At 46.1% G+C, this 17,365-nt stretch overlaps 1 protein-coding gene across 1 annotated transcript in view; it reads right to left on the bottom strand.

Moving 5' to 3' along the window:
* Positions 1–17,365, bottom strand: part of LOC118094582 (uncharacterized) — a 127,964-nt gene that overhangs the window by 68,621 nt on the left and 41,978 nt on the right. Inside the window, exons 16-22 of the mRNA XM_088655102.1 lie at positions 16,512–16,655; positions 15,283–15,354; positions 11,472–11,615; positions 8,698–8,769; positions 7,288–7,434; positions 1,683–1,754; positions 235–378 (exon numbers count right to left, since the gene is read on the bottom strand). Coding sequence (XP_088511228.1) covers positions 235–378; positions 1,683–1,754; positions 7,288–7,434; positions 8,698–8,769; positions 11,472–11,615; positions 15,283–15,354; positions 16,512–16,655 — 795 coding nt within the window. The remainder of the gene's footprint in view (positions 1–234; positions 379–1,682; positions 1,755–7,287; positions 7,435–8,697; positions 8,770–11,471; positions 11,616–15,282; positions 15,355–16,511; positions 16,656–17,365) is intronic.

The following is a 17,365-nucleotide window of genomic DNA, read 5'->3' as shown; positions in this document are numbered from 1 at the left end:
GGCCCATACGCATGCGCACAAAGGTTTTTTGGCGATTTTTTGCCGATTCTTAAGTTCGCCGCCGCGCCGCGCGCCGTAAGAGCGGGCGGCGGCAGCGGGCGGCGGGGGTCGTCGCGGGCCGGATTGGGAGGCCGATTGGGGGCCGTAGTTTGGGGACCCCTGAATTACAGTATAGGGCCTTTCCAAGCCAGACTCACCTCACAAACACCCCCACTGGCCACAAAAGGTACTTACCATCAATATTGCAAAGGGCCAACGCATCAGAGGCATCTTTTGTGGACAAGAAGATGTTGAAGCTGTTCAGGACCATCTGCAACCCTTCCATGCCTATCTTCCCATTTTCCATCTTCTCAAGGGATTCAAAACCATCCGTCAAGGCTGCAGGGTTCAAGAGGAAGGGAAGGGAAGAGATTGGCCAGGCAGCAATCCAGAGGGCAAGCTAAGCTAGGTGACAAAGCTATATCTACAGGGCATAGATCAGACATCCTCAAACTGTGGCCCTCCAGATGTTTTGGACTACAACCCCCATGATCCTTAGCCAACAGGACCAGTGGTCGGGGATGATGGGAATTGTAGTCAAAAACATCTGGAGGGCCGAAGTTTGGGGATGCCTGGCATCAATCTACACCACAATGCTAGCTGATGATAGCTTGAAGTGGCTTTAGGTCCAATAGCCATCTCCTTCCCAACAGCCCTGGGTCCCGAACACAGCAAGGAACTCTTGTCTGGTGAATATATTTGATGCCAAATAATTCCCCAGCACTCTTTCCCACACACAACACCCATAAGCCTCTGGGTGGGAGCCATGACAGTTAGTGTAACCCAGCCTACGGTCCTCCAACTTCATTGATGGTCAGGGATGATGTGAACAGACCTGAAGGACAAATCCCTTCCTGGCCCCAAATACTGCAACCGATTGTAATCCGCCCCCATCGCTCAGCCCGGACGCTTGAGGTCCAGCTCTGAGGGCCTTCTGGCGGTTCCCTCGGTGCGAGAAGTGATGTTACAGGGAACCAGGCAGAAGGCCTTCTGGGTAGTGGTGCCCCTCCCATCCAATGTCAAGGAAATAAACAACTATGACTTTTAGAAGCTTCTGACTTTTAGAAGCTGCTTGAAGGCAGCAATGTTTAGGGAAGTTTTTAATGTTTGATGTTTTATTGTGTTTTTAATATTCTGTTGGGAGCCACCCAGAGTGGCTGGGGAATCCCAGCCAGATGGGCAGGTATAAAGAATAAAATTTTGATCATCACCATCACCACCACCACCCATAGCAAGGTCAGAAAACAAACACCACCCAGTGATGGGCAGGAGCCAGTCTAACTATAAAGAGGGTAGGTGGAAGATCCAGCAAGTCCAAAGTGCCAGGTATGAGGCTGGCACTCTTTACTCTGGGAACAGACCTGAGTGAAGTCCTTGAGGGAACCAGTTAGGCTCGCCCCCCCCCAAGTGCCCACCCGTTGGTCCGGCCGCTATTGGCCAACTCAAATGTTCCCTGGCCAGCTGGAGAGGGTACTACGCCTCCCCTTGTCTCGGAACCCAGCAAGAGACTCTGCGGGAGCAGTGCGATGCCGCTGTGCTGCAATGTCGCCCACCATTGATGGTAAGCGGTATTGCGGGCCCAGGCTCCATGACCCGCCACTGTGCCACGTGCATTAAACGACCACTTGTGACAACGTTCTTACCTGCCGCTGTTCTGATTTGATCATTCCTCGTCAAAACCCTCAAGAAATTAATGAAATGTGGCTGCCCAGCTTCTGCAAGTTACAATGGTGGGAAGAAGGGGATCGGTTGAAAACGTTGCCAGAATAACAATAACAATAATAATAATCCATAATTGCCCTAAAAAAAGAGGCAAAACAGATGGAGGCTCTGCAATACAGTGGTACCTCAGTTTACAAACACAATTGGTTCCGGAGGTCCGTACTTAACCTGAAGCAAACTTTCCCATTGAAAGTAATGGAAAGTAGATTAATCCGTTCCAGACAGTCCGTGGAGTACTTAAACTGAAGCGTACTTAACCTGAAGTGAACTTCCCATTGAAAGTAATGGAAAGTGGATTAATCTGTTCCAGACTGGTCCACGGAGTACTTAACCTGAAGCGTACTTAACCTGAAGGAAACTTTCCCATTGAAAGTAATGGAAAGTGGATTAATCTGTTCCAGACGGTCTGTGGAATACTTAAACTGAAGCGTACTTAACCTGAAGCAAACTTTCCCACTGAAAGTAATGGAAAGTAGATTAATCCGTTCCAGACAGTTCCGCGGAGTACTTAAACTGAAAATACTTAAACCGAGGTATGACTGTACTTGAAAGAGATGCACACAATACAGTTATACCTTGGTTCTCGAACGGCATAGTTGACAAACAAATCGGCTCCCGAATGCTGCAAACCTGGAAGTGTTTCGGTTTTCGAACGTTTGTCGGAAGCCGAATGTCCGACGCAGCTTCCGCTTGAGTGCAAGAAGCTCCTGCAGCCAATTGGAAGCCGCACCTTGGTTTTCAAACAGTTTGGAGGGTCGAACGGACTACAAGAATGGATTAAGCTCAAGTACCAAGATTCCACTGTATTACAACTGTTATCATTCATTAAATTTACATACAGGCAGTTTACAGTATACAAATATGAAATATATGACGTAACAAAAAAACAAACACCAAACCCCCACAGATACATTTAAAAGGCCATAGATTGTTTTAATGCCTGCAACACTTTTATATTTAGTGTAATTAATAAGTTAACCGATTCCTGAAAGAATATTACCTCCTAATTAATCCTTTGTCTTACCAACTTTGTTTTGTAAACAAAACCTTTCTCATTTGTTCAACTTCTGCCTAAAACTCCAAATCACTAAGTTTTCCTTTGCAAAAGATCCCAAAGACAACCTGTGGCCATTTGGAAATTTAATTAATTGGTGTACCGCACGGTGGGTTTGCTACAGGTCTAATTGGGGGCACTTAGCAGTGGGATCCCCCTTCATGGATCACTGCCTTGTCGTGGCGAAGGGGCTTAAATAACTTTGAGAAGTTATGTTTTGACCAAACGTGATCCACCTGGAGAAGGAATTGGCAAACCACTCCAGTATCCCTGCCAAGAAAACTCTATGGACAAAGACAACAGGCATATAAAAGTTATGACGCTGGAAGATGAGCCCCTCAGGTCAGAAGGCGTCCAACATGCTACTGAGGAAGAGCGGAGGACAAGTACAAGTAGATTCAGAGCTGATGAAGCGGCTGGGCCAAAGCCGAAAGGTCGCTCAGTTGCGGATATGCCTGGAAGCGAAAGGAAAGTCTGATGCTGTAAAGAAAAATATTGCATAGGAACCTGGAATGTAAGAACCATGAACCCTGGTAAGCTGGATGTGGTGAAAAATGAGATGGCAAGAATAAATATTGACATCCTGGGCATCAGTGAACTAAAATGGAAGGGAATGGGTGAATTCAGTTCGGGTGACTATCATATCTACTACTGTGGGCAAGAATCCCGTAGAAGAAATGGAGTGGCCCTCATAGTCAACAAAAGAGTGGCAAAAGCTGTCATGGGATGCAATCTCAAAAATGACAGAATGATCTCGATACGAATCCAAGGCAGACCTTTTAACATCACAGTAATCCAAGTTTATGCACAAACTACCGGTGCTGAAGGAAGTGAAATTGACCAGTTCTATGAAGACTTACAACACCTTCTAGAAATGACACCAAAGAAGGATGTTCTTCTCATTACAGGGGATTGGAATGCTAAAGTAGGGAATCAAGATATAAAAGGAACAACTGGCAAGTTTGGCCTTGGAGTTCAAAATGAAGCAGGGCAAAGGCTAATAGAGTTCTGTCAAGAGAACAAGCTGGTCATCACAAACACTCTTTTCCAACAACACAAGAGACGACTCTACACATGGATATCACCAAATGGGCAGCATCGAAATCAGATTGATTATATTCTCTGCAGCCAAGGATGGAGAAGCTCTATACAGTCAGCAAAAACAAGACCTGGAGCTGACTGTAACATTATACAGGAGGCAGCAACGAAAACCATCCCAAGGAAAAGGAAATGCAAGAAAGCAAAATGGCTGTCCAACAAGGCCTTACAAATAGCGGAGGAGAGGAGGCAAGCAAAATGCAAGGGAGATAGGGAAAGATACAGGAAACTGAATGCAGATTTCCAAAAAATAGCAAGGAGAGACAAGAGGGTCTTCTTAAATGAGCACTGCAAAGAAATAGAGGAAAACAATAGAATGGGGGAAACCAGAGATCTGTTCAAGAAAATTGGAGATATGAAAGGAACATTTCATACGAAGATTACCATGATAAAGGACAAAAGTGGTAAGGACCTAACAGAAGCAGAAGACATCAAGAAGAGGTGGCAAGAATACACAGAGGAATTATACCAGAAAGATATGGAGGTCTCGTACACCCCAGGTAGTGTGGTTGCTGACCTTGAGCCAGACATCTTGGAGAGTGAAGTCAAATGGGCCTTAGAAAGCATTGCTAATAACAAGGCCAGTGGAAGTGATGATATTCCAGCTGAACTATTTAAAATTTTAAAAGATGATGCTGTTAAGGTGCTACACCCAATATGCCAGCAAGTTTGGAAAACTCAGCAATGGCCAGAGGATTGGAGAAGATCAGTCTACATCCCAATTCCAAAGAAGGGCAGTGCCAAAGAATGCTCCAACTACCGCACAATTGCCCTCATTTCACACACTAGCAAGGTTATGCTTAAAATTCTACAAGGCAGGCTTAGGCAGTATGTGGACCGAGAACTCCCAGAAGTGCAAGCTGGATTTCGAAGGGGCAGAGGAACCAGAGACCAAATAGCAAACATGCGCTGGATTATGGAGAAAGCTAGAGAGTTCCAGAAAAACGTCTACTTCTGCTTCATTGACTATGCAAAAGCCTTTGACTGTGTCGACCACAGCAAACTATGGCAAGTTCTTAAAGAAATGGGAGTGCCTGATCACCTCATCTGTCTCCTGAGAAATCTCTATGTGGGACAAGAAGCTACAGTTAGAACTGGATATGGAACAACTGATTGGTTCAAAATTGGGAAAGGAGTACGACAAGGTTGTATATTGTCTCCCTGCTTATTTAACTTATATGCAGAATTCATCATGCGAAAGGCTGGACTAGATGAATCCCAAGCCGGAATTAAGATTGCCGGAAGAAATATCAACAACCACGGATATGCAGATGACACAACCTTGATGGCAGAAAGTGAGGAGGAATTAAAGAACCTTTTAATGAGGGTGAAAGAGGAGAGCGCAAAATATGGTCTGAAGCTCAACATCAAAAAAACCAAGATCATGGCCACTGGTCCCATCACCTCCTGGCAAATAGAAGGGGAAGAAATGGAGGCAGTGAGAGATTTTACTTTCTTGGGCTCCTTGATCACTGCAGATGGTGACAGCAGTCCCGAAATTAAAAGACGCCTGCTTCCTGGGAGAAAAGCAATGACAAACCTAGACAGCATCTTAAAAAGCAGAGACATCACCTTGCCTACAAAGGTCCATATAGTTAAAGCTATGGTTTTCCCAGTAGTGATGTATGGAAGTGAGAGCTGGACCATAAAGAAGGCTGATTCCCGAAGAATTGATGCTTTTGAATTATGGTGCTGGAGGAGACTCTTGAGAGTCCCATGGACTGCAAGAAGATCAAACCTATCAATTCTGAAGGAAATCAGCCCTGAGTGCTCACTGGAAGGACAGGTCGTGAAGCTGAGGCTCCAATACTTTGGCCACCTCATGAGAAGAGAAGAATCCTTGGAAAAGACCTTGATGTTGGGAAAGATGGAGGGCACTAGGAGAAGGGGACGACAGAGGGCGAGATGGTTGGACAGTGTTCTCGAAGCTACAAACATGAGTTTGACCAAACTGCGGGAGGCAGTGGAAGACAGGAGTGCCTGGCGTGCTATGGTCCATGGGGTCACGAAGAGTCGGACATGACTAAACGACTAAACAACAACAACAAAGCAGTGGGATCTGCTACAGAGACCATCACCTTGAAGAAGAGGGAAACATTCCCTTAGAAGGGCCCTGAACATGTGTAGAAACCTTTGGCTTTTGCACGGATGAAATGAAACCTACCGTGCAGAGGTCAATTATCACACCTGTTCCTCCACCGACTTTTATTATTATTTATGATTATTATTTATTGAATTTCTATACTGCCCTATACCTGGGAGTTTCAGGGTGGTTCACAGAATAAAATCAAGATATAAAAACACAAAATACATAATAAAAATAAAAGCAACAACCCAACAGCCCCCCCGCCCCCCAAAAAACATTTTAAAAGGGCATAGGGTATAAATCAGATCAACCAAAGGCCTGGTTTAAAAGGAACATTCTTGCCTGGTGCCTCAAGGTATATAACAAAGGCGAACCTCCCTGGGGAGAGCATTCCACAGATGGGGAGCCACTGCAGAGAAGGCCCCATTCTCGTGTTGCCACCCTCCGGACCTCTTGAGGAGGCGGCTCTCGAAGGAGGGCCTCGGAAGATGATCTTAGGGTCCGGGTAGCTTCATATGGAAAGAGGCGGTCCTTGAGGTATTGAGGCCCTGAGCTGTTTAAGGCTTTATAAGTCAAAACCAACACTTTGAATTGGGCCTGGAAACTAATTGGTAGCCAGTGCAATTGGATTAGGTAAAGGTAAAGGTAAAGGGGCCCCTGACCATCAGGTCCAGTCGTGTCCGACTCTGGGGTTGCGGCGCTCATCTCGCTCTATAGGCCGAGGGAGCCAGCGTTTGTCCGAAGACAGCTTCCGGGTCATGTGGCCAGCATGACAAAGCTGCTTCTGGCGAACCAGAGCAGCGCACGGAAACGCCATTTACCTTCCCACCGGAGCGGTCCCTATTTATCTACTTGCACTTTGATGTGCTTTCGAACTGCTAGGTGGGCAGGAGCTGGGACCAAGCAACGGGTGCTCACCCCATTGCAGGGATTCGAACCGCCGACCTTCTGATCAGCAAGCCCTAGACTCTGTGGTTTAACCCACAGCGCCACCCTGGGTCAATTGGACTAGGATCGGTTTAATAAGCTCAAACTGTCTTGCTCTGGTGAGCAACCTGTCCGCTGAATTCTGCACTAGCTGAAGTTTCCGTACCGTCTTCAGAGGCAGCCCTACGTATAACCCACTTTTGTCTCTAGACAAAACCTGCCAGAAGGCTGCCCACAAGGCAAGGTGGCCCCTTGGCTGAGAAAGATTCTTGACCCCCGGAACAGATAGTTGCTGGGAGGCGATCTTCACACAAAGCTTATCTACAACGGCTAGCCACTTCCTTTCGGTTTGACCACTTACCCGTCATACGTACCGACTTCAGTACCTGAGCAATCAACTTGTTCGTCATGCGCAGGCTAAAGCGGCTAGTGGTGCCCTTCGCAGCCGGCGACTGCCCCACACTGTGCTCTTTTATTAACTTGAGAGCAGAGATGTTCTCCTTGACGCCTGCCGAAGAGAACATCATCATTTAAAAGTCATGTTAAGAGGGAAGGTTCTCGCTCGGAGACACCCTTTGTGGCCCACTTGCCGAGGAAAAACCCACCCTGTGTCAGGGTGGGCTGCGGGGTCAAGTCAGTAATAACTTACAAGGAGACAGCCAAGTTAACTCTTAGCTCAAAGGAACAAAAACAGCTCAGGCCTAGTGAGCACAGCAACTCTTCCCAGCAGGGCCGTCTTTAGCATATGGGGTGCAAAGAACTGCCCAGCACCCCCAATTTTTTTGGGGGGGGCAGGCCAAAGTTGTTGAGTTTTTTTTAGGGAGCAGCTCAGAGTTGTTGTTGAGCATTTTTGTTTGTTTTTTCCAAATAACATCTATTGATTTTCAAACACTACAAATCACAAAAAATCACAAAAAACAAAACAGAACGAGAATAAAAACATAAAAAAGAAAAACATATCAATTCTAACATTTCAATTAACATTGTAGACTTCCTCGATTCCCCTCACACTGGGTCCATTTTTAACTACAAATTAAGCAATTTTCATTTATTATTGCTGAGCATTTTTTGGGGGGGGGGGCAAGCAACTCTCTCCCATGCCACTGCGGGTGGAGGGAGGAGAGCAATCCCCGCAGATGCTTGGGAGGGAAGCTGCGCACCCTCCTGCCATACCGGTATCATTTAGACAACCTTAAAATATCAATGACTTCCCTTCTTCTCTTTGCATAGCACAAATCCCTGCATATTTTATATAAACCAAACTGTTCAGAATTCCATTATTACTTCCATCAAAACTTATTTATACTGTTGAATTTAACTTAATGCTGCCAATGTTTTCAGATGTACACAATGCCCCCCCCCCTGTAATCAATGAACATTTCCCAATCTTCCTTAAACAAATGTTCTTCTTGTCCTCTTATTCTAGAAGTTGGATCCACAAGCTGCGCATATTCCACCAGTTTAAGTTGCCATTTTGCTTTGGTTGGGACCTCGCTCGTTTTCCAGTTTAGGGTTAACAAAACACGGGTCTCCGTAGTCATACATAAATAATCTTTTTTGACACTTGGGAATTTTCATCAGAATTATCCCCAACCAAATGGACTCTGGGCTTTTTGGGGGGAAAGGTGCTTTAAAACATTCCCCCCCCCCAATTCATTAAACATTATTTCCCAATACTCTTTTACCCTTTTACAGGTCCACCACATATGAAAGAACGAACGTTTTAAGATGTGCCTTCTCTACACACATTTGTGTATGCCCAAGATCTTACCTGAAAAATTTGCAAAGCGCCTGGTTGACTTCATTGCTGCAGTCAGTTCCTTGACATCCACAGTCCCATCAGCTACAGAAGAAGCAGAGCAGTTAAGGAATCGTTAAGAGCAGCCATCCCCAAACTCTTCCCTCCAGATGTTTTGGGACTACAATTCCCATCATCCCTGACCACTGGTCCTGTTAGCTAGGGATGATGGGAATTGTAGTCCCAAAACATCTGGAGGGCCGAGTTTGGGGGTGCCTGGTTAAGAGAGACTAAACAGTGTCATACAATCCACCTCCATCTTCTGAGAGGACAGCCTATATCACAAGCAATCCCAGCAGATGCCCGACCAACCTCCTTTTTTTGAGGACGGAATTTCCCCGTCAAACATGGTTTCCCAAACGCATGGTCATAAAGATGTGCATCATGAGAACTAGTCTAGTGTTCTGGCTAAGTTCAAATGCACAGCTCTCCATCTCAGCCACGAACTTGCTAGGTGTCTCTCTACGGCCTCTTTATCTGTAATATGGAGAGAATCACGCTGCCCTAGGCACAAGGTGATAATGTTTCTGGAATATTATGACTAGTCTAAAAGCACTGTAACACATAAAGTACCCACCCACTAAAGATTGTGTCCCTGCATCTCACTCCTCTCGCCTCATTTCGCAATCAGCCTCCACTGGGGTTGGATCTATACCAGGGGTAGGCAATCTAAGGCCCGTGGGCCGGATGCGGCCCAATCGCCTTCTCAATCTGGCCTGCGGACGGTCCAGGAATCAGCATGGTTTTACATGAGTAGAATGTGTCCTTTTATTTAAAATGCATCTCTGGGTTATTTGTGGGGCCTGCCTGGTGTTTTTACATAAGTAGAATGTGTGCTTTTATTTAAAATGCATCTCTGGGTTATTTGTGGGGCATAGGAATTCGTTCACCCGCCCCCCCCCAAAAAAATATAGTCCGGCCCACCACATGGTCTGAGGGACAGTGGACCGACCCACGGCTGAAAAAGGTTGCTGACCCCTGATCTATACATATTTTTTTTTAAAAAAACACACTACAGAAAAACACGTTATAAAAGCTCTTAATGGAAAATCCCGTTGGTGACGGATCACTGCTGTATAGCGCCACCTGGTGTCACATGTTTATAATACATAACAATATAATTGACAGGTGTAGCTGAGTCCTGGGGTGGTTAATTTTGTCACAACAGCCTTGGGTGCGATGGGCGTACCATGCGTGATACGGAAATGTGGCGTAATTACTTGCCCTCTGAGAGGCTACCTACTGCATCTCTGTAGGTGTCAAAGTTCTGCGTTAGCCTCCTTCCAGCGATCACTCACTCTAAAGCCTAGAAGGGCGTCTAATATTTATTTTCCGTTCTCTGTAATTGTACCAGAACATCTCAACTGGGTGCAAGCATGATCAGGTCACAAGTGGCTTGGTGCGACGGGGGCCAATACCTTACTGGCCTTCCACCCATCTCAGAGTCAGAGGCAGCCAGACGTAGAGAGGAGGGCCAGGGCCGTCTTAAGCGTATCTGGCGCCCTGGCACAAAGATCCCTCTGGCGCCCCCCGCCCCGTTTCCCGGCGCGGCTGTCTGGCGGGCACAGCACGGTTGCCGCGGGCACAGCAGCGCGGCACCGCCCTGGCGCATTGCGCCACCCAGCCTTGCCTTAGAGCCAGCACTGAGGAGGGGGAAATCGCAGCGGGAAGATGGGCTAAGGGAGGGAGGAAGCAGCAGACACAGCCCAGTCTCAGGCCAGAGCCTGGTCCGGTTCTCATCCCTAACAATTCCTCTTACTGAGCAGAGGACACCTGTTGGCGAGCCAGGAACTTTGTAGGGAAGGTGCATGAGTTGAGGAAAGCACAAGGGGTCTCATTACAAAGATTAACGCAGCCTTTCTCAAGGTTAGGTCCTCAGGTGTTGCTAATCTACAATTCCCACCATCCCTGACTGCTGATCCTGCTAACTAGGGATGATGGGAGTTGTAGTCCAACAACACCGGAGGACCTAACCTTGAGAATGGCCGGATTCACATAAAGATACTAAAGATGGCCTGGAGTCCTTATGCTATTATATCTTCAGGAAAGCTCCAGGGATGAGCAGGCAGAAAGAAGGACCCAGGTCTTCTGTTCTTTGACGAAAGGGGAAAGAGGCTTGGGCTATGAAGGTTTATCGGATTACCGTGGCTGGGGGGCCATCTGCCAGGGATTCCTTCGCTGTGATTCCTGCATTGCAGGGGGTTAGTCTAGATGGCTCTTCGGGTCCCCTTCCAGCTCTACAGTTCTATGATTCTATGATTCCTCCAAAGAGGACCAACTTACCCGACGGCCTTTATGTCATGCAGCTCCGCCAATCAGAAGCAGACCCATCAATCGAAGTTAAAACTTGCAGCCCTGCATTCTGCCCCACCCTTAAGCCACATATAAAAAATGTCACATGTGAAGTAGCTTTCAAAGTACAGTCGTACCTTGGATCCCAAACACCTTGGTACTCGGATGTTTAGGCTCCCGAACGCTGCAAATCCGGAAGTGAGTGTTCCGGTTTGCAAATGTTCTTTGGAACCCGAACGTCCGACGGGGCTTCAGCAGCTTCCGATTGGCTGCAGGAGGTCAAACGGACTTTGGAAGTCAAACGGACTTTCGGAACGGATTCTGTTTGACTTCCTAGGTGCGACTGTACTGAAAGAGGAAGGAACTGTTCTCGCGCCTGCTCTCCCAGATTCGGGTCCTGTGAACTCAGGACATACTTGGCAAAATGAGTAACACGTGCAGGAATGAATGCTCACCGGAAACTAACACAGAATCTATGGCTTGCTTTAGTTCTGGTTTAGTTAAATGGACCCCGATAGCTCTGAAGCAGGCCTCCACATCCGACACCTTCACTTTCTCATCCTTGAACTGGCGAAAAGTCTTGATGGCGTTGTTCAGAACTACAAGGAGGAAGAACAAAAGATGGCAAAACAGTCGGTACCGATAATAAGAGGCATGATTTCAGAGTTCTTTAAGGGGGACCAGAGACCCTTTCTAGTCTGTTTTAAAAGGTATTTTCCATATACCTTTGAAGGCCACAGCAGGGTTTTGAAGGGGGGGCGGAATAGCCGAACATATTAAGAAACTTGTTCAAGAGGATGAAACTGGATATGGTGGGATTATAAAATGCAACTCTTTGATACTGTGATTATAAACATTGATGATGGGTGAGCAGGAAGTCATTAGTATTGTAGAATTGGATATAACTGTTGAGTGACAAAATGCAACTTTTAAGCTTGAAATAAAATAAAATATGCCCCAACGAGATTGGTGACTGGGAGCGGCCACTGGGACCATATAACACCAGTCCTAAAGGATCTACATTGGCTCCCAGTATTTTTCCAAGCACAGTTCAATACGTTGGTGCTGAGCTTTAAAGCCCTAAACAGCCTCAGCCCAGTATACCTGAAGGAGCATCTAAACCCCCATCATTCAGCCCGGCCACTGAGGTCCAGCTCCGAGGGCGTTCTGGCAGTCCCCTCATTGCGAGAAGTGAAGTTACAGAGAACAAGGCACAGGGCCTTCTCAGTAGTGGCACCTGCCCGGTGGAACGCCCTCCCATCAGATGTCAAGGAGATTAAAGAACTACACAACTTTCCGAAGACATCTGAATGCAGCCCTGTGTCTGGAAGTTTTTAATGTTTTACGTTTTACAGTGGTACCTTGGTTTTCGAACGTAATCCATTCCGGAAGATCATTCAACTTCCGAAACATTTGAAAACCGAAGCATTTACTTCTGGAAGCATTTACTTACTGAAAACTCAATATGGAAGCCGTGTGGCATGTTTGACTTTTATTATTATTATTATTATTATTAAACAAAACTTTATTTATTTTCCACAAAATTACAGAAATAAAAACACAAAAATAAAACTGAGTCTATAAGTAAAATAAACACTTGTAATAGCTTCAATACACTCAAATCCCCAATACAGTGGTGCCTCGCTAGACGAATTTAATTCGTTCCACGGGTCTTTTCTTATAACGAAAAATTCATCTAGCGAATCCCATAGGAATGCATTGCTTTTTTTTTTTAAAAAAAATGCCCATAGGAACACATTAATTGAATTTCAATGCATTCCTATGGGAAACCGCAATTCGCTAGACGAATTTATCGTAAAACGAATTCGTCTAGCGAGGCAACCTCCAGTAGAAAAAAACATTTCGTTAAGCGGAAATTTCGTTAAGCAGGGCATTCGTTAAGCGAGGCACCACTGTATATGCTTTTTCTTTTCTAACCCTCCCGCTTATCCCCTCCCCTCCCCTCCCCTTCTCAACCACTACTATGTTACAATTACGAGTTACCATATTTATCTGCATACCTCCCTTCTAGACCTGTTTCTCTTTTTCTCATTTGTTTATTTACTTGAGCCTTTAAACCAGGCATCCCCAAACTGCGGCCCTCCAGATGTTTTGGCCTACAACTCCCATGATCCCTAGCTAACAGGACCAGTGGTCAGGGATGATGGGAATTGTAGTCCAAAACATCTGGAGGGCCGAAGTTTGGGGAAGCCTGCTTTATACGTCTGCCAAGAGATCGGCTTTTTCTACATGTTGCTTAATATAATCCACAAATAGTTTCCCTTTCTCCCCCTTCCCTTTCTCCCCTATTCCTTTAATTTCATCATACTTTATCGCCAAATTATAATATGTAATCATTTTTAGTAGCCAATCTTCTTTATTTGGTATTTTTGGGGTTTTCCAATTTTTCGCTACAAGGAGTCTGTCTGCTACTGCTGCATAGCTTACTATGTCTTTGGCTTGGATGTCACTTTTCATCATTCCTAATAGGAATATTTCCAGATTTTTTTTAAAGGAATATTTTAAAATCTTCTTTAGTTCTTTATAAATCATATCCCAAAAGCCTTTGATGTCTTTGCACTGACACCACATATGGATGTACGTACCAATTTCCTTTTGGCACCTCCAACATTGATTATTTGTTCCTTTATAAATTTTGGGCAATTTTGCTAGCGTCAAATGCCATCTATACTGCAGTTTTAATATATTTTCCCTTAAATAATAATTTGGTGTAAATTTGATATCTCTTTGCCACAGATTCTCCCATTTTTAAGCATAATTGGTTTCCCAAGATCTTGAGCCCATTTAATCATTGTACTTTTAGTTTGCTCTTCTTCGGTTTCCCATTTCAATAATAATTGATATAAATTTGTTATAAATTTATTTTTAGAGCCTAATAATATTTCATCTAATTTTGAATTTTCTTTTTCAAATCCTAATCTATTATCTTCTTGAAACTTTTGATTAATTTGAAAATATTGGAGCCAACTACTTAAATATTGGGGCCCAGGTGGCGCTGTGGGTTAAACCACAGAGCCTAGGGCTTGCTGATCAGAAGGTTGGCGGTTCGAATTCCTGCGATGGGGTGAGCTCCCATTGCTTGGTCCCAGCTCCTGCCAACCTAGCAGTTCAAAAGCACGTCAAAGTGCAAGTAGATAAATAGGTACCGCTCCAAGTGGAAAGGTAAACGGCATTTCCATGCGCTGCTCTGGTTCGCCAGAAGCGGCTTTGTCATGCTGGCCACATGACCTGGAAGCTGTACGCTGGCTCCCTCGGCCAATAACGCAAGATGAGCGCCGCAACCCCAGAGTCGGTCACGACTGGACCTAATGGTCAGGGGTCCCTTTACCTTTACCTTACTTAAATATATTTTAATCTCAATGTACTCTTTTAATTTTAATTTCCCTTCTCTTTCTTCTAATAACGTTTTATATGTTGGCCATACACCTTCCATATTTTGTGGCACATTTGACTTCTGAAAAGCTTTCGAAAACCGAAGCAGTTACTTCTGGGTTTTTGCCATTCAAAAACTGAAATGTTCGACTTCTGAGACGTTTGAAAACTGAGGTATCACTGTATTATGTTTTTATTTGTTGGAAGCCACCCAGAGTGGCTTGGGCAACCCAGCCAGATGGTCGGAGAATAGATAATAATAATAATAATAATAATAATAATAATAATAATAATAATAACAACGAAAGAAAGAAAGAGGAGGAGTCTTCCTTAAACACTCAGTTGCAAAGCCTTTCCATCCAACTGTGTTGTACTCTGTGCCTCTCAGTAGGCCTGGAAGCCAGAGAAGAGACACCTTGTGGTAGGGGTGCAGGAGGCATGATACAAAAGAGGCTCCAAATCTGTTCTTTTCAAAAAGCTGGATGAAATAACCATCTGCTTATATACATTATTTACACAATGGGCTTTGCGTGATTGGATACACCTGTGGGCCAATCAGTTTGTGGATTGACTTCTGCCAGCAGCCTGATTGGCTGCTCCAGCAGGCCAATCAGGTTGCAGATTCACTTCTGCCAGCCGCCTGATTGGCTGCTCCTGCAGGACAATTAGGTTGCGGATTCACTTCCACCTGGAGTTGGATTGGGTGGCTCCTGCGGACCAATCAGACTGCTGATTCTGGATCCTATTGTTCTATGATTCAGCTCAGTACATAACACTGGATTTGAAAGAAATCTTCCACACAGGTTTTCCCCTCTAACAGCGTATTTCCCCACCCACCACTGGTGTGTTCCTAACCTGTGCGTTCCCCCTCACCTTCCATTTCTGTGAAGCGTCGCAATTTGGATATCTTCCTCAAGACTTGCCCAATATCAATTTTCCCAGTTTCTGCAGAGGGGAAAGAGGTTACATCGAACAATGGGACAGCAAGTCCTGGGACCTTCGCTCCCACTGGACTCTTTCTCTAATAAAGATCTCTTCTTCTATACCAGGCATCCCCAACCTGCGGCCCTCCAGATGTTTTGGCCTACAACTCCCATGATCCCTAGCTAAGAGGACCAGTGGTCAGGGATGATGGGAATTGTAGTTCAAAACATCTGGAGGGCCGAAGTTTGGGGATGCCTGTTCTATACCGCATCTTTCACTCCATAAGACACACTTTTTTCCTCCTAAAAAGGAAGAGGAAATGTCTGTGCGTCTTATGGAGCAAATGCGTGGTCCCTGGAGCTGAATTGCCCAGGAGCGAAAGGCAGATCGTGCTTTTTTTTTTTTAGAAAGAGCTAAAAGCTAACAAGAGGGAAAGAGAGTGTTGAAAGGAACCCGCTCAGCAGCTAATTGCAAGAGATCGGGGAGGGAGATAAGGGAGCTAGCTCCCTTCCTAGCCTGCCCAGGCCCCTTGCCCAGGCCTCAATTGTTGTCTGCAGAGGAAGGCTGTTTGTTTCCTCAGTGACATGTGACTGGCTGATTAGATTATCTGTCTGGAAACCGTAGAAATGGGTCCCTTTCCTTTCCTAGAGAAGCTGCAGAATTGTGAGTTGAACCCCATAAAAACAAGATTTTTTTCCCCTTTGCAAGGTAAGCTCAACAACTTTGAGCTGATCCTAAGAAAATGGAGCTTTCCCCATTGCAAAAAAGATGCACAACTGTGAGCTGACTCCCCCCCCCCCAACAGGGCTTTTCCCATTTGCAAAAAAGCTGCACAACTTTGAACTGATCCTCAAAAAAATATGGAGCTTTCCCCCTTTGCAAAAGAAGCTTCTTGAAATATTTAATTGGGGGGGGCAAAGGTACCTAGGCCTCTAGGAGTTGGCTGCTATGCCTAGGACAATTCAAGAAAGCAAAGTATTTCCCCCCCTTGTTTTCCTCCTCTAAAAACTAGGTGCGTCCTATGGTCAGGTGCGTCCTATGGAGCGAAAATACGGGTATATGATGTCCCTCACATACCTGCACCTTGTGGTTCCCATTGCCGGGCAACAGCAGGTGATTGAGAAGGCAAGACCAAGGCCTCACCCTCCCAAGAGGTGTGCTCTCTCAGTGATACTCACTATCAGCAGATGTCCTTGTGATTAGCTGTTCATACTCTTGTGGGCTTAAGCGAATGCCCATGCTCTTGAGGGTGGGATTGAGTTCTTCCAGCAAGACTCTGCTTTCCTGAAGGGTGTCAACTGCTTTCAAGATGCCCTTCAGCACTAAGAGGCAAAGCAATGTTATATAACAAACAACAACAGGGCCGTCTTAAGCGCCCCTGGCGCCATGGTGCGCCAAATCTCTCCGGCGCCCTCCCGCCCCGTTTCCCAGCGCGGTGGGCGGGTGGGCAGGCACAGCGCGATCTCTCCGGCGCCCTCCCACCCCGTTTCCCAGCGCGGTGGGCGGCTGGGCGCAGCATGCTGTGCGGCGGGCGGGCAGGCGCAGCGCGATCTCTCCGGCGCCCTCCCGCCCCGTTTCCCAGCGCGGTGGGCGGGTGGGTGCAGCGCGCATCTGCGCGGCGGACCAGCCGGCCAGCGGGCGGGCGCAGCTCGCGGCGCCCTCCTGGCGGGCCGGCACCATAGTGCCCTGCGCCACCCAGCCTACACGTAGGGCCGGCCTTGAACAACAACAAGAATAAAAATAATGGTTTATTATTTATACCCCGCCTATCTAGCTGCGTTTCCCCAACCACTCTGGGCGGCTTCCAACAAAATATTAAAATAAAGTAGTCCGTCAAACATTAAACGCTTCCCTAAACATTTTTTCTCCTTGCAAAAGACGTAATTTTTAATCTAAAAAAGGCTGTTGGGGGAAATGACACCGTTTGCCAGAAAATGCAGCTCTACTTCAAACAAAACCAGTCGGTAGAGCACGGGACTCTTGATCTCAGGGTTGTGTGTTCGAGCCCCACATCGGGCAAAAGATCCTTGCA

This window comes from Zootoca vivipara, chromosome 12 (genome assembly GCF_965207765.1).
Source record: "Zootoca vivipara chromosome 12, rZooViv2.hap1.1, whole genome shotgun sequence".
Lineage (NCBI taxonomy): Eukaryota > Metazoa > Chordata > Lepidosauria > Squamata > Lacertidae > Zootoca > Zootoca vivipara.
Note: the sequence above shows the minus strand (reverse complement) of the source record. Positions and strands in the feature narration are given on the sequence as shown.